Source organism: Alternaria arborescens (assembly GCF_004154835.1).
Source record: "Alternaria arborescens strain FERA 675 chromosome Unknown contig_51, whole genome shotgun sequence".
Classification (NCBI taxonomy): Eukaryota; Fungi; Ascomycota; class Dothideomycetes; order Pleosporales; family Pleosporaceae; genus Alternaria; species Alternaria arborescens.
Window position 1 is genome coordinate 17,274 of NW_021167906.1, and position 24,377 is coordinate 41,650.

A 24,377-nucleotide genomic window follows, 5' to 3' on the forward strand; every position below is an offset into this window, starting at 1 on the left:
ATAACGTCAAAGAGTTGCCTGTGCTAGAGGCAAACCGCGGCTTCGAGGCACTAGTTCCATGGGTAAACTCGTCGGTTACAGTCTATCCAATGAGATGCCAGCCCCAGAACCCCATCATCATCTGGTCAAAGCAAGCTATACAGATCACATTGCCAATAGCCAGAAGAATCATCGGTAAAATGCCGCGGGACCTGAGGCTAGACGCAGTTGCGCGGCGGCTCGGTTTGGACATGACCGTATTCTTCAAACACTGACAGGCCTTGTCCACTGCTGGCGGTGTCGTTGGTGGAGACGGAAGCCCGTCAAGACCTTCCGTGTTTGGCTTCCCGTACAAACGCCTTCCACTGCTGTCACATCGCGGTAGACTCGATAACCTACTAGGGTGTCAACTCCGCTTCTGTGCCGTGAGCAATGCAACATGTCTCAGGAGCTGGAGGAGAGAGCAAGCATGTACCCGCTGTGCTTCCCCGGAGCATACTTCAGTTATAAAGCATCTCGAAGTTCCAGAAGAAAAGGCATCAAGCGTTGAACGTGCTCATTCCTTCTCACAACCTGCTCAGAACTGTTTCATCTATTCTTCTCTGCTGGCAGATCCATTCTTTCATCCAATTCAAGACTCATCTAAACTTTCTTCATAATGAGATTTACCGCACTTACTCTTTTGGCCCTGGGTGCCTCAACCTCAGCCTACGTTGTGCCAAACAACAAGCAAGCCGTCGATAATGCCGTCAAAGCACGCATGCCAGTAAGTTGGCTGATATTGCTTTGGATGATTTATACTTACAATCTTCCAGGGAAGCGGACCTGTGCACGCGACCAACCTCGTAGCTGCACTCGCAGATCGTGGAGTTGAAGCTCGCCACCATAAGGGTAAAGGCGGAGCGGGCGCCGCTGGTGGTGCCGGAGGCGCTGGTGGTCTAGCCAAGCTCTTCGGCCGTGATGCTCAAGAGTTGACCCAAGAAGAGGACGACGCTCATTGGGCTGACCTTCACACTCGCTCTCCTCACCACAAGGGCAAGGGAGGCAACGCCGGCGGAGCTGGTGGCCGCGGCAAAGTGTCCGGCCGTGATGCTCAAGAGTTGACTCAAGAGGAGGACGACGCTCACTGGGCTGATCTTCACACTCGTTCTCCCCACCACAAGGGCAAGGGAGGCAACGCTGCCGGTGCCGGGGGAGCTGGTGGCCGCGGCAGACTGTCTGGACGTGAGCCTGAAGCACACCACAAGGGCAAGGGCGGAAACGCTGCTGGTGGTGCCGGAGGCGCTGGTGGTCTAGCCAAGCTCTTCGGCCGTGATGCTCAAGAGTTGACCCAAGAAGAGGACGATGCTCATTGGGCTGATCTTCACACTCGTTCTCCCCACCACAAGGGCAAGGGAGGCAACGCTGCTGGTGCCGGGGGAGCTGGTGGCCGCGGCAGACTGTCTGGACGTGAGCCTGAAGCACACCACAAGGGCAAAGGCGGAAACGCTGCTGGCGCTGGCGGTGCCGGCGGCCTCGCCAAATTGTTCGGACGTGAGCCTGAGGCACACCACAAGGGCAAGGGAGGCAATGCTGCCGGTGCCGGAGGAGCTGGAGGCCTCGCTAAACTGTTCGGACGCGACCCTGAAGCACACCACAAGGGCAAGGGAGGCAACGCTGCCGGTGCTGGTGGAGCTGGAGGCTTGGCCAAGTTGTTCGGACGTGACCCCGAAGCGCACCACAAGGGCAAGGGCGGAAATGCTGCTGGTGCTGGCGGTGCCGGCGGACTCGCCAAACTGTTCGGACGTGACCCAGAGGCACACCACAAGGGCAAGGGAGGCAACGCTGCCGGTGCTGGTGGACGTGGCAAGCTATCCGGCCGTAACCCCCAGGAGTTGACCCAAGCCGAAGACGATGCCCACTGGGCCGACCTTCACACTGGCGACAACTAAACGTCAGCAAGCTCTGGCAGGATCATGAACAGTGTTGGAGAAAGAAGAGTTTGTGCAGCGGATGGACTGGATGATTCCCTTGGTACATGTTTTGGCTTTCATTGTCGTGTTCCTTTGCTGATGCGGAGGACCTGTAATGTAGATATAGATGACGAAAAAAATGATCAATGATCAAGACTAAACTTCTGCCTGTTTGTATTAATAGTGTGAGTGATGTGCTTTCCCTAAGCTTGGATGTTCATGGAGGCATTCAATGGCTTTAAGAACTTGATTGTTTTGTACCAGTGCATCAATTGTATCTAGCTCGTTGCACTATGACATTGTGGACAATGTAGTGGAAAGTTGGGGGTACGAATCGATTCGGCGACCGGGACGGTATAGTCCTAGATACTAGAGGGTACTCCAGTTGATCGCATAGCTCGAGTTCTTTCACTGCATGTCTTTGATTCATGACTGTACAGTCGTCCAAAAGCTTCTGCTCCCAGCGTTCTGATTCCCATGAGTGCTAACCCACATTTGGATTAGCGCTATATACCCAGAAGAACGCCATCTCTTCCGGCCTTAAGTGCTGCCCAGGCCCTGTTCTTCCATCGGGCGCTTGCGGCCCTTCGATCCCGGAATAAGCACCGGAGTTTCTGTCCAAGTACCAAATTCTGAATCCTCGTGGAACTTCAAGTCGATGTGCAGTGCGCGGATCCTAGGCCGCCATGCGGCGCGATCGGTCGTCAAGTAGCATTTCCTGCTTCTTGGACTGGTTAGGTCCAACGATATGCAGGTCGATCAACGCACAAGCGTTGATCCAGAGATTGCCTTGCATGTCTTTGAAATCTGGTACGTTGTTTCTCTCAAGCATTCTTCTGTCAGCAGTTAGTGATGTGGAAGAAGTTCGCATGCATGGGTCACAAAGTAGAGTACTTACCGGATGTCAACCACGTTAGAAGCTTTCTCAAGATGTGATGTGAGTATGTCGTCGGTGATGGTCGCTTGCCAGAAGTCCAGGATAAGTTCCCAATTTCGCAGGCCGAGCGGGATCATCTTGGCCTGGTCACACTGGTGCCGTGAGTGTAGTGTGTTCAGGTCGACGGCGCATCGTGGGGGGTTATCTTTCATCCTATGATAGAGTTCAGCCTTTCGGGTTAGGCGTGTCCTCTCAAGACCCCTGGCGGCCGGGAGCGCGTCGACAGTTTTTCGGTATTCCAACTCGTATGTGTTCACCCAGAGCCTTTCCCCCGATGCCATTGCATCGAGGAAGGCCTGGTGCTCCGCCGTGCGGGTATCGGTCTGAGCCCGTGTCTCGTTTGGCGGTTGAAGCTCCCTCGCCTTTGCTTCGATACTGGAATTGGTTTATTGAACGAGGAAGTTCTCGCTGCTCACCTTGCCGGGGATGAACTGTTGAATGAAGGAATTCGGACCGTACTTCTCAGTTTGAACCGTCTCTCTTGCCGTGCGGAACACCGCGGCAGCCTTATTTTGATCATTCCGGTCTGCGTGCATCCCGACAACAACCGTATGCTTGCTCTGAGGTACTACACCGTGATAGGCGGCGAGAACCCTGCTAATCTTCGTGGCCTGTGTTGAGTTAGGCACAACTGCCGGTCCATTGACCGACAGGCCACTGGTGTTCATGCCCACGGTGACTGTGGTAGATATGAGGTTAGCACTGGCAATATTCACATCCTCTTGGGTGGATCTTACCTAGTCGTTCTTGTATTGGCAGCTCAGAGTAGAGCGACGACGGAGGGATCTCACAGACTATCTCTGCGAGGCACATCATGGGTATGTTGGCCATTTTGTTGTGATATTGTTGGGTTTTGATGGGGAGGTAGATGTTGAGGTAGGAAGCCGGTAGGTTATTAGATAGCGAAGTCAATATATGCCACTGCCTGCTACTGACACCTTTACCTGAAGCCGAGAGCGGGCAGGCTGGTGTTTGTGTCGCCGTGGCCCCATTTGCGTCTCTCACCTTGAAGGCAGCAGGATCTATTTCCTGTTTGTCTATGATATCGATTGCGCGCCAGATTCGTACTTGCTAAGGTTATGTCATGGGACTTGATACAACCCGTGCTCGGTTCGTTCCAATGGCACATCGTCGCAGTAGATGCCGAGGGCGCGCCGCAGCCAGAAAGTAAGGCCATGATCGTCGGTAAATAACTGGCACGGGTACGGAATCCACGCTACCTAAGCATGACAAGAACTCAAAGATCTCACTGAGCAGCACCAAACGAAGGGTACCGGTCACCAAAAGCGTCATGAGGAAGGTTGATTTCCGCGTATAGCAAAGATGGTCTATACAGATCTATCCTACAGACACAAGACTGCCTATCTCGTCGACATCGATCGTGCTAACTATGCAATTCAACACGTTCAAGCTGCAACTGACTGCAGACAATGTGGTGACTATTCACGGTTCCTCTTCAAGAACGCACGCCAGAAAACACCGTCTAACCAGCGTGTTCTACAATCTCGCTAACAAGCTTGCCGTCCTTGATATAGCTCCTGATCTGCTCAGGCAACGGGTTCTCGGCGTAGTCGTCTTCGGTGGGCAGATTGATGTTTATGCTACTGCACTTGCTTGTGAAAACTTCAGTTGCTAGAGAATCCTTGGAGAGGTATACGGTAGCGCCGTCAACTTGGTCGAGCAGGATGGTGGGGAGAGTGCCGAGAACTTGTAGCGCAAAGTTGGGACATTTGATCACGTCCACGGAGCTCACCAGTGAGTCGATGATGAGCGATGTGCGGGAGGAGTTATCAAGCGAAAGCGCATTTGCCTTGCCATTAATGCGAATGGTTGTGTTCTTGCAGCGGGAGATGAGGATGGAGTGGTTGATTTCGGCGTCGATCTCGATTGTCTCGGATGGTGAGTCAAAGTTGTCCTGGGCACGAGTTAGCGACAAGTCTTACTACATATCATCTGAGCTACACATACTATTATCCATTTGTTTCCGTCCAGTTCCTTCTTCGGTGGCTTCTTCGTCCGCATACTCTCCGGCTTCTTAGCCTTGGGCGGCGCAGGACTCTTACTCCTTAGGCTGCCGGTGCTATCGCTTCGCGTGGGGACTGTGGCATTCGCTCGCAACGACGGGTTCTTATGTGTCATTTGGCTTGGGTCGACCTTCTTGAGCCCCTTTGTGACGTCTGAGCCCTTGTTGAGATCGCCAAAGACGGCATTCATATCGGGCGCAGCCTTCTTAGCAACGGGCGCGGCACCTGGTGGCGGTGGAGGGCCTGGCGGTGGTGGGGGACCGGGTGGTGGTGGGACACCTCCTGCTGGAGGAGCTGGTGGAGGAGGAACGCTCGACGCGCCTGAGAGGGGTGCAGAGGAGATCTCCTTTGCAGCGTCTTTGGCGTCGATTCCGTTGCTGTTCCAGGCTACGCCCGTAGCGTGGTGTTTCTTTGCGTACTCGGCGAGAGCTTTGAACAGTTTGTAGTAAGCCTGAACCCACTTGACATGCGCGTCACCGTCGGGCCTGAATCTGTCAGCGCTGCCTCAAGTAGGGGGGTGGATAACCATACTTGTCGCGGTACTCCTTAAGGACCTTGTTGCCGTACATCTGAGCTCCACCAAACAGCTCGTTGATGTGCTCGTGAGGCTTCATACCTCCGCCCTGGCCAATTGTAACCCATCCAAGGGAGCCAACACCATCGGCAACCATGGAGACGGAGTCTTTGAGCGCGGGGTCTCGGTTGCTCTGTCGGAATTCGTCTGTCTTCTCCATGCTCGCCTGGAGATCCTTGAGAAGCTCCATCAGGGTGCGGTCGTCAGGCTTCTTAGCCTTGTTCGCAATGAAGAGGAATTGGCGCTGGGCGGCGAAGGCTCCCTCGACTGCTTTTGACTGGCCTTCGATGACGCTTCCCAGCTTTCCGCTCAGGTCTAGCCAGTTCTTCAAGTCTGAGTTGACCAGCTCATCGAAAGCTTCAATTGCGGGCGGTGCGCTTTCCGCGACGAGTTTTGGGGTGTTGGCGCTCGTGTTTGCCGCTGTGACGCCTGGAGTAGCATCAGCGGAGGCTCCATTGAGGCTTGCGGCTCCATTTCCGTTGTTGGGCAGAGCGGTGCTAGCGATGTCTTCGAGGCGCGAAGTAGCAGCTTCGAGTCTACGGACCATAGACGTTAGTACATTATCCGTTGTGACGCGAATCTGGCCATGTCGACCGAGGATGTGTGCTTGTTCGGGCTCGGGGGTCATCGTGGCGCGCTCTTGCAGAGTAGTGGGATGCGCAGAGCGTTGTAGGGTGGTAGGTTTGGATGCTGGTAGGTCGTGATTGCAAAGGAAAGACACTTACCGCTTGATCAGCGTCGTGAGGTTATTCATGTTGTTCGCCATGTGGAGAAGGCGCGTCTCAGCGTTTGTAGGGAAGGCACCTGTATGCGGACAGGTATCTTGAATGCTCGGGGAAGGGGCAGCCGCGGCACGCTGAAGCTTGTTAGGCGCCTCTGATTCGTACTGTGGAGAGGGAAGGCTACAAGCAGACAACGGGAATTCGCCCTGTCTAGATTATGAACACAGCAGGATATCTTTTGGTTTCAAAAGCACAATGGCAGGCAGAACTTCAAAGGGTCAGCTCTCCAGACGCATGGCCACGGCTGCCCACATGGCGCTAGCCGTCTGCAGCCAAGCCTGGTCCGTTCGAGACATGCACGTCAGCGGCATGCTATCAACCTTGCGATCTACAGACGGCAGTGTGCAAGCATCCAACATGGCTAATCAACATGCTGAAAACTATGACAAGATTGATTTCTGCACGCTGGGAATGTTCATCATAGGTACGCATGCAATAATTTTCAACGCGTTCAAGCCGCTGAAACCACCAAGATGAGATCGAATTTCCCCCGCCAAAGCCTACAGTCAAGGACATTGTTGGAGGAGCAGGGTCGTACTCGGCCTTGGGCGCGCGTATCTTCTCCCCACCACCACAGTCGGAGTCTGTGGGCTGGATTGTAGATTGCGGATCTGATTTTCCGCCTGAGTTGCGCGACTTTATCGCGCAATGGAGAACTGGTGTGCTAGTACGCGAAACGCCTGAACGGTTGACTACGCGAGGCTGGAATGGTTACACTGGCGAAAATGAGCATCGAGGTAAATGTCCATGTGTCGCCTATGAGTAATTCAAAGTCTGATTAATCTCATGAAGCATTTCGATACTTGACGCCGAAGCTGCGCGTAGACCACGAAAGTCTGATTGGTACCGATCTACTATGGTCCAAGTCATTTCATCTGATCTGTTCGCCGTTACGCTGCATCGATCTGATTGAGAACATCATTGCACTACGCAAACAGGGTTCCAGTTCGACTGATGTTCGGCGCCCCGTGTTTATCTGGGAACCTGTTCCCGATTTATGCACACCCGCGGAGTACGAGAATTGCCTAAAGGCGCTCAAGTATGTTGATGTGGTCAGTCCGAACCACGGAGAGCTTGGCGGCTTCTTCGGCAGGAACACGGACGGAAAAGAGTTTGTGGACTTCCGAACAATTGAGAAGCTGTGTAGTCAGTGGCTGGACAGTGGAGTTGGTGACGGCAATGGCGGGGTTGTCGTACGTTGTGGGAAAGATGGCTGCCTGATAATGCGCAGAGGACTGCGTAAATGGATGCCTGCATACCATCAGTCAGCAGAAAAAGTAGCCGATCCGACCGGAGGAGGCAACAGTTTTCTGGGAGGTCTGGCGGTTGGCCTACTCCGCGGTGGCTCCTTGTGCGCACCAGACAATCTCGAGGAAGCTGCGATCTGGGGGACCATCTCGGCGAGCTTTGCCATTGAGCAGATAGGCATGCCCGTTCTCTCACAGTCAAGGGACGGGGAAACGTGGAACGGTGTTGGTGTCCAAGACAGGCTTTCAGATTTCAAGCAGCGGCTGGCTAGTTATGTACAGCCTTAGTCGCGTTGGCTGCTCCCTATGCCCCCCTTCATCTCCAACCTAACCCTCAATTGTCCTCTCGATGATGTTCTGGTCTTGTTTCCGCTCATGCTCCCTGATCTGTTTGCTCCAGCTGTGCCCATGGTTAGCATGCATGCGTAGGCTAAGGGTGCAAGTGCAGGTCGTACTATCGGCTGGGGAAGAACCGGTGGCGTTCGGGCATCTTGTCGCGGTATTCGCGGTTTGCGCTGAGCATCCAGGCCATGCCGACGATGCTGCCGAGGGCGAGGCCTACGACGGCTGTGTTGGCTTTCCAGTTGGCTGGCTGGGCGTACCAACCACCAGCCGGCGACCAGACGTGCTTGGGGTATCTGCTGGGCGTCAATTCTGCACTGGCACGCAATTGGCAGTCGGCTCGTACGGGATCTTTCCTCCTCCGCCCATGGTGAAAGTGGTTGTGCGGGTTCGTGGGGTATGCTGTCTGCGGAGCTGCCGTGAGGTCGCAGTCGCATGGTAGGGCTAGCACGGGCCCCGAGCTTGGCGGAAATTCTTTGGCAGTCGCGATCATGACCTGTGTGAACACACGACCGGGCCAATTGCTGCTGCTGCCGACTCCGCCGTCCTGATTCTTCTGCCCTCCTCCCTCGGATTTTGCCTTAATGAAGCGGATACCCATACAAAGATGCGCCTCGCAACTGCTGGGTGCGCCCTCGCCACGCCGGCCCTCGTGTCCATATACTGCGGCGAAGAATGTACGGAGAAGCGTCATACCTCATAGCCACCGGATACAGGCTAGGCTCCAGAGCACAGCAGCACTCCCAGACGACGGGGCGTTGGAACTCGAGATTGCAGCAAACGCTGGCATACCATCGACACACAAGTCAAGAAAGCAGTCACGGCAGCTTGAGAGCCTGCCCTCCCCACATCCCAAAGCCGCCGAGCGTTCGACCAAACTACACGCCCTGCGAAGTCGACTGTCCCTCCCGCCTCGCTTCCCCCTCCAAACCCTCGCACGAACCCTCGTACACCCCTCCGCCGACCCCAACCCCGCCTTCAATAATGCCTCACTATCCATACTCGGACGCCAGCTGCTTGGCTACTACACCTCCGAATGGCTTCTGTGCAACTATCCCCGTCTGCCAACAGACGTCGTCTTCGCTGCAGTAGAGGCCTACATTGGCCCGAGAGCCCTCACCACAATTGCAAGCGAATGGGGCATTGAGGCCGCCGACGAACCGGGTGGTGAGGTCGATCCCGGCCTACTACAATTCAAAAGAATACCGTCGGGTGATGATCTGCCACTCGAGTTGAGACGACAGGCACCCTGGAAGTGGAATGTCACTACCACCCACAAGATCATGAAAACCGACGAATTTGGCTCCAACAATGCCGCACCGAGCCCACACGCGCTACAGAGCACACCAGTGCCATTGGAAGAGGCCGCTTCATCCTTTGTTCGAGCACTCATCGGTGCCATGCACGTACACATTGGCTCTCCGCTCGTCAAGCGGTTTTTCCGTGACCACTTCCTCAGCCGACATCTCGATATCAGCACAATCTTCGACTTCCGGATGCCCACTCGCGACCTTTCACGGTTATGTGCGCGTGAAGGCTTCGAAGCACCCGTCGCCCGGTTAATTTCAGAAACCGGTCGTTTGAGCAGACATCCCGTCTTCGTGGTTGGCGTATACAGTGGAAAGGATAAGCTAGGAGAGGGGTCAGGCAGCTCATTAGACGAGGCCCGGACACGGGCAGCGGCAGCAGCGTTAAAGGCATGGTACCTCTACAAGCCAGTCGAAGTCACCGTCCCAAGCAGCATGGAGGGTGAGTTGGATACGAGCAAGTGGCGGCCGAACCACATCGACCACGGAGAGGTTATTGTGTAAGATATACGGCATTAACCACACTTTGGAGTTGTAGAGCATCTACTTTGGACATGAATGGCATGGACGCACAGCATACTCTTCGCTTGTACAAATTAAGAATAGTCGAGGGAGGGGAGAAAAAGAACTGTGTCGGAAGAAGGCCGGAGAGGAGGGGAAGATTTACGCCACGTTATGCCACGTCAAGGGTTCAAGGCCGGCGCACCCAGCAGCAGTGCGCATGTATCATATGTGACATGAGGATACCACGATGATCCGCAATGTGTACAATATAAGACGAAATGTTGCATCACAATACCCACTACCTGTCAATCCGCGCCTTTCTTGATGCACTATTTCATATTGACGACAGTGCGACTCTTTGCAAACAAGGTGCAAGCTGAATTGACCCATGTGCGTGACACTGTAGCTTAGATTCAATCCTGGGAAGGTAGTTAGATTCTTTCTTTTGCGGGGCCCATATATGAACGACCTTACAATTTGGCACTATCGTCAGAGAGAGAGACAGAGTGAAAGAGCAGTGGGAGAAGAAACTTGCTGAAGAGGAGGAGACTGATGAAGAGACTGATGAAGAGACTGATGAAGGAGATGAAGATGCTACCGCAAATGCTGCGTATTTGAGTCTTTTCCGTCGATTACTTGAGGAAGAACGAAAAGACGAGAGCCGGGGGTACCATGAGAGAATGATGAAGCAGGAGGGACGGTGAAAGGAGCAGTACAATACCAACATCTCCATATGAGAAACAAGCTCCCGTCTGCATCGCTGATGATAGTCTTCCTCGAAAGATGTTCGCGATCTGGAGCTTTCTCGGTAGATACCTGTAAAATACGGCTATAATCTTCAGGATGCATCATAGCGTTTGAGTGATAATTGAACATGGAAAAATATTTGTACACTAGCATAACATTCTCAGAACAAGACTATGCTGGCGACACTGTTGTTGTTCCCTGTAACTGGGCGCGCTTTTAGAGTCATTGCTAATGAGACTATTCCATTGAAGATACCTGGGATATAAACGCGTGCAATGGAATCAGGGACTAGCACGGTGCTATACATGTAACTCATCATTATAGTCTTTGGAACATCCTCCTCTTGATGTGGTCGCAGCTCAAAATCATTTTTCTAAAATGCACGCTGGGTACATCCACTGACAAGCATGTTACCAAGCGAGGTGAAAACACAAAGAAAGAAGCAACGAACAAGAAAATCTTCCAAGTACGGGGTCGCAAGAAGGGGTATCAAAGGTCCGACCCAAATTCAGAACGGACAAGATAAGAAGAAAGTAAAAGAGGGTACCTGGCCCATCGTTATGGGATACGTTTCCGACTCGTCCTCGTTGAGATTCGTTTCCGTCTCTCTCCGAGCTGTCAAGTTTCATATACCAACCATCCGGCTTCGGCGTGCCGATTGACCGAGAACTTGAAAAGTCGATGTCTAACATGTTTCGCCAAGTATCACCTTGGCGTGAGCTCTTGTTTGACATACTGTTCGAGGTTCGACATCTTCTTTACCAGCCACCTGCCGGTTCTAACCTGCGGGTCTGGGTTTGAAAGTACCCATCGAAGACGCTTAGTTCTGGTTTGCGCGGCGCGTGGTGCTCCGAAATATCGACCAACGTCGCAGTTGATGCACCATTTACGCCGAGAGATGCTGCTGCTTGCCCGCTGTAACCACCACCATCCAAGCTACGTCGTCTTCCTCCAGTAGCTTTACCGCTACCCAGACTCGCCAGAACAAATCTCATCTTTATTCTGTCCTTTGGTCCTGGTAAGAGCATCTTCTCAATAATGGTCAGCCACTCGGATTCCGCCTTCAACTGTCTTAGCTTCCGGCCAGATCCGACCAGTCCGTTTCTAAGGTTCGAAGTGGTCGCTGCATGCAGTCTGTTTCGCCAGCTTGCGACTCGGTCGAGGTGTGCATGGTATGAAGCATCCTGGGTGGATGCTGCCCGATATTGCGCAAACACAGATAGTGACTGGCCTTGTGCTACCGTCATCATCGATAGAAACACGCAGCCGAGCGAGAACACGTCCGCCATTCTTTTACCACGTGAGACAATCGCTTCGGGCGCTGCATAGACGTAAGACTGATCTTGGAAGTACATGTGAAGTTGGTCTAGGCGTTGAGAGTTCGCTATAGTCGGACTGAATGTGTCGATACTCTGTCCAATGTCGAAAGGAGCGAGAATAATGCGAGCACCGTCTATTAGGATCTTGCGAGGTCGAATGCTCCGGTGGCAAATAGATTGCGAATGAAGATACTCAAGGGCAGAGGACAGATCATACATCCAGTCCACCAACAACTTGGAGCGGTTCGGGTCGCTCCCAGGTAGCGCAAGGTAGTCGTCCAGAGTGTATTGCGCTTTCTCCGTCACGATTCCAACATGGCTTGGCTGAGAGTATGAGCAAAGCAGTTTTGCAATGTTTTTATGCTCATGTTGCTTGAACTTGTTTATCTGGTCCAAGAGCGCAGTCTTTTGAGAGGCACGAGCAGTAACAAAGCGCTTTCGCACTAGCACGCGATCATCGCTGTTACCTTGCATCCGAACCCAGTCAACGCTCTTTTCAGAATTGCGCGATGATCGAACAAGACTGATATGCTGTAGGGGTACTGTTTCTCGTGCAGTGAAGTCGACATGTGCGCCCGTCAGTGGTAGTTCCTTGGATGTGGCGCGCCATTGCTCCTCAACGACTTTGCGTGCATTTCCCACAATGCCTTGGAGACGATCCTCCGGGAACGGCAAGCTCTCATCTCGAAGATCAAAGAAAGAGGCTTGACGCCATGACGCAACATCGTCGCAGACAAACAACAGAATTGCGAGCCTAGGGTTAGACAATGTCCACTGCCATATCTTCTTTACGAGACCAGCATCCCATCCCTGCTTTCGTACGAGCTCGTAGAACCATCCAGAAAGAGACTGACCCTGAGATGATAGAATAGAGGTGTTGATGTATCCATTCACCAATGGTACTAATGGAGCGACAGGTTGTCGATATGGATTCATTGGTGAGCCTGGGTAGTCACCATTTCTGAACGACTCCCCAGGAGTTTGAGGAGGTGGAGACATGGGCGCGAATCCTGCTACCGGATTGATCACCCTTATTGGCTGGGGAGCAATAGGTGTTGTCGATCGGCTGGTATAAGGCGGGGTATGTTTTGGGCTACCTTTTGGGGACGAGGAGTCGGTCGACTTGTTGGAATATGTGGAAGCTGGGCTAACCATCACGTTTGACCATGGGTTGTTGTTTGTGGTTGTTGGTGTTGTGCTTCGACTGGTGGCAGACGAGACCGACGAGGTAGTAGGGGATTCAGTCTCACGGCCTTTGTACCACGACTGATCATCATCGCGGAGATTGACCATGGATATGGTATGCTGTAGACTGTATTGGGGTTTGGGGTATTGCATCGCAGGCGTCCGCCACGGGGAGTTCGATGCGTGTTGCATGGCGTAGAGCGGATGGAGCCCAAGTCAGGCGAAAAGCGTGACCAACGAAGAGAGCCGTAGATCAGAGAAAGATGTTTGCAGCGACTGGAGGTTTGCCTCGTATGGGCTCGTGACAATATGCAGAAAAAGAAACAAGAAGTATCAGCGTAACAGAGCGAGGAACGTGAAAGCCTTGAAGGACGACTTGGGTCCAGGTGCCCTGGTCTGCAGAAGAAGTACAGCGGCACTCTTCGGGCAGAGTCAACCGCTTACACTCCAGCGAGCCCAAATAAGGCTGCTCCCAGTAAAGGCCTAGAGGCTTTTGATGTGCTGGCAATTACTCGCCCGCATTTCGCCAAACATTAGTGGAGGGTGACAATATATGGCCTTAGACAGTGGGTGTATGTGTTGGGCGAATGCACGCTGGGCACGAGCGCACCTATGTGGATTAGTTGTATGCAGGCGAACGTGGCCACCTCAGAGTCGCCTTCGTCGTCAAAGGCGTAGCGTGTGCATATGTTCGCAGCCCATACTTTCCCGTATGGTGCCAGATCATCGAGCAGTCGAATATGAAGCGCGCGATCCGTCCCGTACCCAGTAAGTGTGGTCTGCAGTGTGCCTGACTATGCGCAGCGTTGCGCGACAAAGCCGCTAGGTTGCTGCAGGACCAAGAGCACACGAGAAGTGACGAGAGCAGGACACAGAACCTCCGTGCTCTGATACATGAAGAACAACTATTGGCGCAGAAGGCGATACCGAGGAGCTTCTCGCTGAGGTCTCTGCCGGGAGGGCCAGAAGGACACGAGGTTCGGCAGCTCACCGTCTCTTCTCGGCATCGGGACAGGGAATAATTTATCTCCGTGTGGCTTCGGGAGTGACGTGCCTCCACAGCCGTAAGCGGCTGGGTCCATCAGGCGGTATTGAAAATGCGGTCGATGTTGTACAGTTGTTCAGATGTTGTGTGACCAGGCGACACGCCTGCATCAGCGCGAGTGTCTTGCTCCTTTGGAACTACGGTTTCATACCTCCTCCTCCCCACCACCCGCAATACCACTATACCTCTTCCAATTTAATTCTACTAACTTCCTAGTCGCATTATCCCTAAGAACATAACTATGATGCGCATATCTAAACGCCTACACCTTAACTACCAGTAACTTCTAACATATGTCCTCTACTAAACTAGATTTATAGCGCTGTTGACTGCTGGTAGCAGGTCACGTACTTATCCTTCCTTACAGCTACGGAGATTTTGCGCACCACGTTTACATCGCACATACAAGCCAGATGCAAAGGTCAAAGTCCTGTATCGGTGGGCAGAAGCATGTGCTCCTAGAAGGCGGGACAGTCACAGCGAGACAACTTAGAACGATTAGCTCTTAGCCTTTGGCTGGCCGAGGCGAGCTACGAATGTGTATTGCGATGAATTGCTGTAGGTACCCCTCCAGTGAGCATATCACGATAACTCCAATGGGCGGACATGCCCATTAGGGGGTGACAGCGGCCGCTACTTGTGTCAACATGGCTTGTTTCTGAGGAGGCAAGCGCCGGAAGCCACACCGGAGAGAAACCCCATATACACACATATCGCAGTAGAGGCTGGTGCAATGGAAAACTAAGGACATCGACTTCTAGGCGGCTTGAGGGTGAAACCAAAAAGCCGGGAAAGACGGCACGAGCAACGCTCATTGGCTCGGAGATTAGTGTCACGTGCGAGACTAGCGCACATGTGAAGCGCCCCTAGTTTTAGCATGGTTGCTTGACTCCAGACCTCAACACCAATTGTCTCAAGGGGCCGAGCATCGTCATGCCCAGTGCGTCTCCACTCCCGAACGGTTCGATCTCCAGGCCAGAGCTTGGTTGGCTCCCACTGAATGCGGCTCAACTATGCTAAATTAAGCTTGTCCTTAGTCGCCCCAGGATCAACGCATAGAAATGTCTGGTGCCACCCGTCACAGCCTCAAGCAGAACCCGTCTCAACTCTGTTATGGAGCTTCAAGCCAGTCTTGGTGCTGCTTTTCGAGTCTGGTGCCCGACCTGAGTCACGCCATTTGCGAGCTTGCCTCGTCCGATCCACCCATAGCCGTGATTCGCACACCGCGTTTCTTCATGCTCTCGTGTCTGACTTTTCTAATTCGCTTCTGCTAATGACACTTCTAATGCCCGTTTCTTTTGAGCAGTGATTGACTTTTCCATCGTCGTTCTTTCTTCGTTCGCCACTCTTTTTCTAGTAAGCTGCTGGGCAGCACGGCCACCTTCGCACTATCGACTTTAATATCACGGTGTCGACTAATACTACTTCGACCATGTTTTTCAAGAACGCTCTTGTAGGCGCTCTGCTTGCTGCTGGACACGCAACTGCTTTCAAGGGCCCTCAAGTGAACGCCCTTCTTCAACCAGGCCAGGACGTGGAGGAGGTACTTCGACGGGATGCAGAACTCATGGCAACCCTTACACAAAGACAAGACGCCAATGCGGCAGACACAGCGCCACTAGCATCGCTCACACCCGCGACTGGCGATGCGTCGGGTGTGGATCAGGCGAAGTGGGAGGAACAGACAAAGCAAGCATGTATGAGTACGCTGAGCAACCTCAACGGCCAAGCATCGAACCCGAGCGGAATTGCTGTATGCTACAACCTGCCCTTCCTCGACAACAAGACGGGTGTCTTTCAGGCGGAGCTCCGAATGTATAATGTATCAGCTCCAATCAACCCGTGGGTTGGCGTAACCGCGGCCGATGTCAGTATGACACTCTCCTACCTTGGCGCGACTGTGCAGAACATGCAAGGCAACTTCACGAAGCGCGACCTCAGTTGGCCGGTCAGTGATGGTATGCTAGTCGAGAGGCAGGACATCAACACTATGACGGAGTTGAAGGTCCTCATGTATGTTGGGCGGATCAATGAGAACTTGATGGGCTCCGCCATGACCCAGTAAGTAGTCGTCTTCTCTCAACATGCTTCGGAACTAACATATTTGCAGAGAATCTCTACAGCCCCTTCTCATCCCACAAATCGACCTCGCTGCGCGAAACCCCGCTACTGGTCAAGACGTCGAAACCACCCTCTCTTCCCAGGAGGCATCCTTCGTTAATGGCATCTTCTCTAAGGCAGGCACCGCTCCCACCAATGCAGACCCCCAAGCAGCAGCATCCGCATCCGCTGCCGTTTCTTCGGCTGCACCGTTTGTCATCCCTGGAACCGCATTGGCTTTCTTCCCGATCGGTCTTGTCGTCACATCAGTATGGGCCCTCTTCTTCTTCCTAGCCGTCGGGTTTGGAACATACGGTCGCATTCAGTACCGTGACCAGTACAGGAGGCGTGTGCGAGCTGAACAGGCACGTGGTGTTCGCACCATATAATACCTATTTTTGGTGCTTTCATTCGTCCTACTATTACCAAGAGCTAGCATCAAAGGTTTGAACTACTACGAAGATTACGTTCGCTGCTATACCCCTTCCCTTTTACATCTTGTACATAATTCTGGTGGTGATGGAGCCAGCTCCTTCCACCATCTTTCCTGCAGCATCCCGGTGATGAAGTCATATCTGTTCTCGGCGGTGCGATAGAAAAGCATATCTAGCAAGTAAAACAATGGAAAACTCAGTATTATCGAAGGAGCTTTTTGTCTCTCGCTCTGCCCGTATTCTCCAATTCTCTTCCTTCCAATCACCATCGATCACACGGTTGGAACTGTTAGTCGGGTGATACAGAATACGCACGCGCTTCCGTCTGAGTCAGCAGAGCTTGCCACTAGCTCACACCGGATTGAAGACCTTCTTCTCCTTACTCCCAGTCTTGCAACCCAGCCTAGTTGAGAACTCTTTCGATTTTGGCAGGTCCCATCATGCTTAGACAGCTGACTGGCTCGAGACCGCAGTGGCTTTTAACAACGCTGTAAGTGACTTGGGATACGACGCTTGGTGGCCGCGAGAATTTTCTCTTGTATGAATTATATGGAACTCGAAAAGGGCTGACTTGCTGTGGTGAAGTGGCTGTACTCTGATATTTGTTGCCATCGAATCATTTTGTTCACAGACATCCGACCCCAGTCTTTACACTTTGCTATTTACATCCGTTACAACCATACGCATTCGATACATTGGGTATGAGGATCAGAGCCACATCCAATTAAGACGGGAAATCGATGCAAGTCTCCCTTCAAGGCAGCTAACAGTAGCGTTTGCGTAGTGAACACGCGCACACACTCAGATCCGGCGTACCCAGGTAAAGCGCCTTCACCAGGCGAACAAGTGCATCTTCGACTCTTCAATCTCCCAAACCCACTCGTCAATCGCCGCAACCGCCTTTGACACTTCTCTAACACTCTTCGTGCGCAACAATATTTCTTTTCTCTTACACTCTACTTACTGGGTCAAGCATCTTGATCGCCAGCGCCCTCTCACATCGCTACTCCATCAGAAATATACTCTCGACAAACACTCGTTTTTGCACACCTCCGAAGCGCTCTCAACAATATCAAAAAAAAGTTGGATATCATGAAGGCCATCACCGTATTCTTTGCACTCGCCGCCGCCATCACAGCATCTACTGTGTCCACTACGAATGAAGGCGAAAAACTCGTAGCTCGTGATGCGAACTGCGACTTCTGCTTCGAACGTTTCGACTTCTGTATCGAGGTAAGAGGACAAAGAGCTTGAATATGGGGTGTGATGCATACTGACGAGCGTGCAGAACGGTCATACTGAAGGACAGACTGGTTGCAAGCAGACCTGTGTTGAGCATGTTTGCCATGTGTACCGCTCCCAAGGCCATGAGGTAAATCTTCGAATAGCATTACGAGTTATTAGATTGAATTTGACTGACTTGGTATAATCAGTGTAAGGACTGCGGCGGTGTATTCGACAAATGCCGTGAGAAGTCGCGTTACGCCTTGTAAGTAACGGACTCAAACACGATATTTCGGCTCTCTCGGTGCGCGCCATTTTTATCTGTGAGAGCTAGAAAGTCGTGCAATTCAGAGAATTATGATACCAGGAAGTGAATTGGGATGATTGATTGCGTTTTATCTGCCGAATACTTATCGGATACTGGTAAATTGTTCGCCGTAGCAATATGATCTTCCCTCAAAACTACATCTATTTTTCTTCACGGAACGCCATCTTACGGCCTAAAGTTTGGTCTTTGGAACAGCCCACTCTCCCTTTTCAGCCCTCGCACACATGTCCTTGAGCGTTTCGGCAGCCCACTCAAAGTCCTTCATCTCCAGATACACTTGGCCGCTCAACCTCGTCCACCAAACACCACCGTACCAGTAGATCATGATGAAAGTGCTGTACTCTTCGCAACTTAGCTTTTTCATCCAGTCCCTCACCATGATGCCAACATCTTCTTTATCAATTCCATGCTTGGTCGCGACATCTTGAACTTTAGGGAGCGAAATCGGTAGGCGCACGTTGGACAAGCAGCACCGTCCGAGTGTACCAGTGCTATTTTCCATGACCTCGGTGCCGAGGACCTGCGCAACATGTTGGGCAGCTTGGCGAACGAGGGTTTGACAGTAGTTCCTGATGACATCCTCACCTCCGATACTCTCTCGCCACTTTAGGGCTGTGGGTACACACAAGTACGGGCTGTTGTCAATGGTGCCCACAAACTCGAAGTTGGCAACAAAGGCGGGCTTCTCCATATCAACGAACGCTGACTTGGTGAAAGCTGATTGTTCAGAGGAGTTTTGTTCGATGCCCGGCTGGGCGTGAGACTGGGCGAAAGTCCGCTTTGGGAAGGGAGAGACAGGCTTTTCGCCCTTCGGTATGAAGCCGTGAGAAGTCGGAAGGGTACTGCGTATGATACCTTGGTTCCGGTCTGCGACGTGGAAGATTGCACAGCCGCGGGGAACGTGTAGCCACCTACGTACGGTCAGTGGGTTTGCAAAGATAAAGAAGAGAGGCGAGACGGACTTATGGCAATTGCTCACGAAGAAGTCTGGGTCCAACGTTCCTAAATCGATCTCGACATGCCCAACTCCGTGAGCCCCGTCGATGCAACTCATGACTCCGAGCTCTTTACACTTCTGCGTCAAGCGCTCGAATGGCATCCTGACCCCAGGCATACTGACTATTGTATCGAAGACTGCGATTTTTACCTTTCCGCCCTTGTTCTCTACTTCTTTGACCTTCTTTTCGAATTCCTCGAGTAGCCAGTCGTCTTCAACGGGGAATGTGTACCCGATTTTGACACTTTCTGCAGGAGTAGTCTCCGTGATGAGTGACACAGTCTTCTCGCAAGCTCCATAAATGGTGCTGAAGATAAGAATATGATCGCCGGGTTGAAATTCAATGTTGCGAAGAACTGTATTAATACCGGTCGTGGCATTAGGAACAAACACCAGCGTTGAAGAAGGCGTGTTAAGCAGCTACAATATTTTAGTAAGATCGATCGATTCAGTGATACGTTTGGACTAGAGGTGTCTTAGGCGACCGCCTGAGACAAAGTAATACGTTTCTAAAGCAGAGAGAATCGGCTTACCTTAGCCATGCCTTCTCGAGCTAGATCAAGATATTGGGGATACTTGTATATGATGAAAGGATCTGGTTGAGCTTCACATTCGTCTTGGAAAGCGCGCATGGCATCGCGAACTATGCGAGGGAATGTTCCGAAAGAGCCTGATATTCGTCAGTCCTCGTGTATACCAGACCTGGAGGGAGATTGTTTTGGAGTAAAGGTATCGACATCGTGATAAGGGAGCGCCCATGAACACTGGTTCGGCGAATGGATACCTCTTACTATGGGATGAGATAAGACATGTTAACGTACCATGGTTCAAATTCAAGAATCCGTTCCCAAACAAGAATTCCTTCTCCCTCAACTCCTTTCCAAACTTGACACCATCTTTTGTCTTGATTTCCAGGGCGGCAGATGCGCCATTCTTTGAGCTTGACGTCATGACTCAGACTGTGTAGACGATGTTATCTGGAACATGAAAAGCTGAGTGAGACACCCACGACTTTATACACATTTGAGACGTGACTCAATGTTGAACGGTGACTGTTTCTCTGGAATGGCTCGGCGCATACATCCATACTGGGCTTGTAGGGCGTAGTCTAGCGTCGGGGACGAGCGATTGACCAATCGGGGCTGCTGGCGAATAGAAGCGGATGTTTTTGTGGGTCTGACGTGGTCAACCTTAGAAGCGCAGCATCAAGATTGCTGGGTTGCACCTTTACCAAAAACGCGTCATTCAACATATCCGGGTTTCAAACTTCAATTGTTTATTCCATGCTTCTGTGTTCCAATCGAAAGGTCCCAGAGATTAGAGAGCTTGTCGCGAAATATAAGCAGTATTCTAAGTCTTAGGTACACTACACTGGAAGTCCTAAATACTTGCTTCGAGGTACACCGTCTTTTGTTTTGGTGCTATCTCAACATAGAAAAGTACGATTGTGTCTATAACGACTGGTATATGTAGAGTTCAGGAAGTATTAGGTTCTCGTGCGTACTTAGGTAGCGAAAGTGATAGTGATCAACCCGCTCTTATTCCCGCCCTACAACCGTCGATGAATAGCAAGATGGGGACCGCGCATATCGGCTGCACATCGGTCCTCACCACATTCCATTCCGCTTAATCCCAACCTGCGCAAAGATATAAACCCAGGTAGACTTGGGGGAACAGTCACATCGCCCTACACCGCTTCACACCTCAACAACGACGATAATGGCCAAACTCACATCATCCCCGAACATCGACGTCTTGGTGATTGGTGGTGGCAATGCAGGTTTCTCTGCCGCCACTGCCGCTGCAGAGTCAGGAGCTCGTCGAGTTGTCCTCATCGAAAAGGCTCCTGAAGAATGGGCAGGAGGCAACAGCTACTTCACGGCGGGCGCGGTCCGGACTGTGCACGACGGTACAAGCGACCTCCTGCCCATCGTCAACAACGTAGTTGCAGAAACAGAAAAACTTATCGATATGGAGCCTTATACAAAAGAAGACTTCCAGAAAGATATGGAGCGTGTGTGTTTAGGGCGTTCAGATCCAGAGTTGAGTAAGGTGCTGATCGAAGAGTCTAACGAAGCTGTAAAGTGGCTTGCGAAGAATGGGATCAGATACCAACTATCGTTCAATCGTCAGGCTTACAAGGTCGATGGGAGGTACAAGTTTTGGGGTGGCATGGCACTTATGACTCAGGATGGAGGAAAGGGTCTAATTGCGGACCATCAGGCTTCAGCTCGAAGATACGGGGTTGAAGTCTATTATTGTACGCCTGCTAAAAGCATCGTCACTTCATCAACTGGTGCTGTTACGGGTGTGATAGTAGAACATCTGGGCGGATACACACTTGTCAGTGCGAAGGCTGTCGTTCTCGCTGCAGGAGGCTTCGAAGCAAACCCACGTATGCGTTCACAATATCTCGGGCCAAATTGGGATCTTGCACGCGTTCGTGGTACCCCGTTCAACACTGGCGAGGCTCTTGAGTTTGCTATTCGTGACGTCAATGCCAGGCAAGCGGGTAATTGGTCAGGATGCCATTCTACTTGTTGGGACGCCAATGCTCCTGCCAACAGTGGCGACCGTGAAGTGTCGAACGAGTTCACAAAATCCGGCTACCCTCTCGGTCTAATGGTCAACACGAACGGAGTGCGCTTTGTCGATGAAGGTATCGACATGCGTAATTACACGTATGCCAAATTTGGACGCGCTATACATGAGCAACCAGCCAGTGTGGCATACCAAGTCTGGGATCAGCGCACGATCCCTTGGTTACGCGATGAAGAGTACAGGGATGAGCGGGTGCAAAAGGTTTGGGGTGCCACACTCGAAGAACTGGCAAAGAATCTAGCTAAAGACTCGGGGTTGAACGCTCCAGATCAGTTCGTTGAGACAGTGAAGCAATACAATGAAGCCGTGTATGCATCGCAGATCGAAAATCCTGACAGGAAATGGGATCCAGCGATAAAGGACGGTCTCACTACGCAGTCATCCGAAAAGAAGCTGGTACTAGCGAAGTCGAACTGGGCATTACCACTCGACCAAGGCCCATTCATGGCAGTCAAAGTATGCTGTGGTGTCACCTTTACCTTTGGTGGACTGGCTGTGAACCCGAAGACCACTGCCGTCGTTTCAAACTCTGGTAAGGAGGTTGCGGGGTTGTTTTGTGTTGGTGAGATGCTTGGCGGATTGTTCTATGGCAACTACCCTGGAGGCAGTGGATTGACCTCTGGAGCAGTTTTTGGAAGGAGGGCAGGGACTGCAGCTGCGAAACTAGCCGCTACTGGAGATACTCCAACGGTGTTGTCGCCGCGGCCAGCGATTCTTTCACTCTTGTAATGAATATGGATTTGGACCATCATGATTGGGGACATCGAACATCATTGAACAATACACAATTATACTGGCTACATAGCTCTCGAGATCTCAAGGAACTATGTCTATCTAGTAGATGGACAGATGCGCCCGTCTCTTTGAACTTGTACCAGCTAGCCACTTGTGAAGAAAAGTGAACAGCTCATGCTCCCGAAAACACTAATTCCGTCGTGTTGAGTGTGCAAATGAGCAGATACGAGCTTCTCCGCATGCTTGGTAGGGCATACCCCCAATGAATCATCTTCTTCCGTTTGCTCGAGAATAGCAAAACCAGGGTGACCGTGTCCGTAGCTCGTTTCTTCTGGGCTCTTCGAGAGTCTATCATCCATATATTGGAGATCTATCACTGCTTTAAGGCTGGTAGAATTCAAGAACAGTCCGCCTGGGTGGCAGGTATTGGTGATAGCGACCCGCTTTAGATGTAATGGAAGGAAGCACTTAAACAAATCACGCGGAAGGCGCCAGTTGGTATCGCGACTATCCTCTCGCCTGAGATCGCGCAATACGACGCGCTGTTACTAAGCAACAGACTTCCAAAACTCTCCAACCAGACATGAGATTCCGCAAATGGCTCCGTGATCTTGGGGAAAGTCCATTCGCTCTCCATCTAAACACACTGCCAAGAATACTCGCCTTCATCGAGCGCTGGATATCCGCATCTTTGGTGTTCCAGCCCTCCTTGGAAGAAAGTCTCAAGTGAGGAGCGGCCCAAGTCTGATAGTTCCCATTCAAACCAGGTACCATCAAGGCACTTTGGTTGAATAGGATAAACCTGAGAGTGCTTTGTCTAATTGGATTTGTGCAGCAAGTGCACAAAATACTGTGTTACTGGATTCTTCCTGTCGAGCTCGTCCCGGCCAGGACCCTAGCTACCATACGTTCCAAGGGCAACAAGACCTAGATCAGCGACGCGCGACGAGCCGGCAACTGAGTACCGTACGGACGGAGGTATCCGAAAGGTTCTCGGGTCGCTCTGTGAGAGGTTTCTCTTCCCCTCATATGTAGTGGAAGACTTGGTCGAGCATTTCCTGCCGTGGTCCATCCATGGCTGGCTGTGGTCGAGTCGGGGTTTCCATTGATTACCTTTTCCTAGTTCTCTTAGGCGCAGGTTTTGGTTTGGCGCGATTCGTTCGGCGAGTGGTAGGCGCACTGTCTTCTTCAGACTCGGCACTAGATTCTTCTTCGTCCTCGTCCTCGTCTTCTTCTTCTGCGGACTCGGACACGGTACTCTGAGCCTTACTGTTCTTCGCAGCGTTAGCTCCAGCCTTGGTTCCCTTGGCACTCTTTGCCGCCCTGCCTGCCCTTGTGCCTTTTACGTTCTTGGGTACGGGCGTGGCTTCAGCTACGCTCTCGGCCTTTTGCGAACGTACGCTATCGGGCAGGTCTTTGAGTAGACCGATGCCTGGCGCGTAGAGGTCCCTGTATTCTTGGGTAGGTATCATGGGTGGCGACGAGGCCGTGGCAGAGGACTCGCGATGGAAACGCTGCTGCCACATCAACTCGCCGTATTCGTCTTCTGGCAATTCGAATTCGGGCATGTTGCTCGCGTCTTCGGGGTCGAGGGGATCAGGGTCTTCGGAGAAAGCGAACTCGTTTTCGCGTGTATCGAGGGCGTCCAAGTCGTACAGTTGCGATAGCTTCTTCCATACACCGGGAATGCGCGTATGAGGTGCGTCGTCGCTAGCAAAACCGTGCGAGCGCATGTCGGTGTGAATGGATATCATGCGGAAGTGCTTGTGCATGCCTGTGACGTCAATGGGTGATTGGTGAATAGCGTGTATTGGGCTGTACCTGTTGGCTTCCACTTCATCATGCTCTTCAGCAGCTGTGTCTCCTGCTCATCGGCCCAAGGATCGCTAAGCAGCTCATCTTGCGACTGCACGACGCCAGAATCTTGCGGTGTTCTGGGCTGTGTGTCGCGCAGCGGTGTTGAAGCTGCACTCGCTTTTGCTTTCTTCCGAGGCGGCATTTTGGGAGAATGTTG

At 52.1% G+C, this 24,377-nt stretch overlaps 12 protein-coding genes across 12 annotated transcripts; 6 read left to right on the top strand and 6 right to left on the bottom strand.

Annotated features, from left to right (window-relative positions):
* Positions 1-637: 637 nt before the first annotated feature.
* Positions 638-1,910, top strand: AA0111_g11481 (hypothetical protein; the record flags this gene model as incomplete). Its single annotated transcript, XM_028645352.1, has 2 exons — positions 638-745; positions 795-1,910. The coding sequence occupies 2 exons, from the start codon at positions 638-640 to the stop codon at positions 1,908-1,910; spliced, it is 1,224 nt and encodes a 407-aa protein (XP_028500894.1).
* Positions 1,911-2,607: 697 nt separating this feature from the next.
* AA0111_g11482 (hypothetical protein) lies at positions 2,608-3,699 on the bottom strand (the record flags this gene model as incomplete). Its single annotated transcript, XM_028645353.1, has 4 exons — positions 2,608-2,767; positions 2,830-3,230; positions 3,285-3,547; positions 3,606-3,699. 4 exons carry the CDS (start codon positions 3,697-3,699, stop codon positions 2,608-2,610), a joined length of 918 nt encoding a protein of 305 aa, XP_028500897.1.
* Positions 3,700-4,351: 652 nt separating this feature from the next.
* Positions 4,352-6,220, bottom strand: AA0111_g11483 (Adenylyl cyclase-associated protein; the record flags this gene model as incomplete). The annotated part of the gene is made up of 4 exons (XM_028645354.1): positions 4,352-4,783; positions 4,837-5,377; positions 5,424-6,002; positions 6,192-6,220. The coding sequence occupies 4 exons, from the start codon at positions 6,218-6,220 to the stop codon at positions 4,352-4,354; spliced, it is 1,581 nt and encodes a 526-aa protein (XP_028500896.1).
* A 223-nt stretch (positions 6,221-6,443) lies between these two features.
* Positions 6,444-7,783, top strand: AA0111_g11484 (hypothetical protein; the record flags this gene model as incomplete). Its single annotated transcript, XM_028645355.1, has 3 exons — positions 6,444-6,672; positions 6,722-6,985; positions 7,041-7,783. 3 exons carry the CDS (start codon positions 6,444-6,446, stop codon positions 7,781-7,783), a joined length of 1,236 nt encoding a protein of 411 aa, XP_028500891.1.
* Positions 7,784-7,822: 39 nt separating this feature from the next.
* Positions 7,823-8,206, bottom strand: AA0111_g11485 (hypothetical protein; the record flags this gene model as incomplete). The annotated part of the gene is made up of 3 exons (XM_028645356.1): positions 7,823-7,895; positions 7,951-8,133; positions 8,184-8,206. 3 exons carry the CDS (start codon positions 8,204-8,206, stop codon positions 7,823-7,825), a joined length of 279 nt encoding a protein of 92 aa, XP_028500890.1.
* A 215-nt stretch (positions 8,207-8,421) lies between these two features.
* AA0111_g11486 (hypothetical protein) lies at positions 8,422-9,648 on the top strand (the record flags this gene model as incomplete). Its single annotated transcript, XM_028645357.1, has 1 exon — positions 8,422-9,648. One exon carries the CDS (start codon positions 8,422-8,424, stop codon positions 9,646-9,648), a length of 1,227 nt encoding a protein of 408 aa, XP_028500893.1.
* Positions 9,649-11,153: 1,505 nt separating this feature from the next.
* AA0111_g11487 (hypothetical protein) lies at positions 11,154-13,091 on the bottom strand (the record flags this gene model as incomplete). Its single annotated transcript, XM_028645358.1, has 1 exon — positions 11,154-13,091. The coding sequence occupies one exon, from the start codon at positions 13,089-13,091 to the stop codon at positions 11,154-11,156; it is 1,938 nt and encodes a 645-aa protein (XP_028500892.1).
* Positions 13,092-15,376: 2,285 nt separating this feature from the next.
* Positions 15,377-16,433, top strand: AA0111_g11488 (hypothetical protein; the record flags this gene model as incomplete). The annotated part of the gene is made up of 2 exons (XM_028645359.1): positions 15,377-16,005; positions 16,055-16,433. 2 exons carry the CDS (start codon positions 15,377-15,379, stop codon positions 16,431-16,433), a joined length of 1,008 nt encoding a protein of 335 aa, XP_028500899.1.
* A 1,137-nt stretch (positions 16,434-17,570) lies between these two features.
* AA0111_g11489 (hypothetical protein) lies at positions 17,571-17,732 on the top strand (the record flags this gene model as incomplete). Its single annotated transcript, XM_028645360.1, has 1 exon — positions 17,571-17,732. One exon carries the CDS (start codon positions 17,571-17,573, stop codon positions 17,730-17,732), a length of 162 nt encoding a protein of 53 aa, XP_028500898.1.
* A 470-nt stretch (positions 17,733-18,202) lies between these two features.
* AA0111_g11490 (Hercynylcysteine sulfoxide lyase) lies at positions 18,203-19,978 on the bottom strand (the record flags this gene model as incomplete). Its single annotated transcript, XM_028645362.1, has 4 exons — positions 18,203-18,941; positions 18,993-19,447; positions 19,561-19,697; positions 19,849-19,978. The coding sequence occupies 4 exons, from the start codon at positions 19,976-19,978 to the stop codon at positions 18,203-18,205; spliced, it is 1,461 nt and encodes a 486-aa protein (XP_028500922.1).
* A 768-nt stretch (positions 19,979-20,746) lies between these two features.
* AA0111_g11491 (hypothetical protein) lies at positions 20,747-22,357 on the top strand (the record flags this gene model as incomplete). Its single annotated transcript, XM_028645363.1, has 1 exon — positions 20,747-22,357. The coding sequence occupies one exon, from the start codon at positions 20,747-20,749 to the stop codon at positions 22,355-22,357; it is 1,611 nt and encodes a 536-aa protein (XP_028500915.1).
* A 1,115-nt stretch (positions 22,358-23,472) lies between these two features.
* On the bottom strand, positions 23,473-24,362 carry AA0111_g11492 (hypothetical protein; the record flags this gene model as incomplete). Its single annotated transcript, XM_028645364.1, has 2 exons — positions 23,473-24,137; positions 24,185-24,362. 2 exons carry the CDS (start codon positions 24,360-24,362, stop codon positions 23,473-23,475), a joined length of 843 nt encoding a protein of 280 aa, XP_028500920.1.
* Positions 24,363-24,377: the final 15 nt, after the last annotated feature.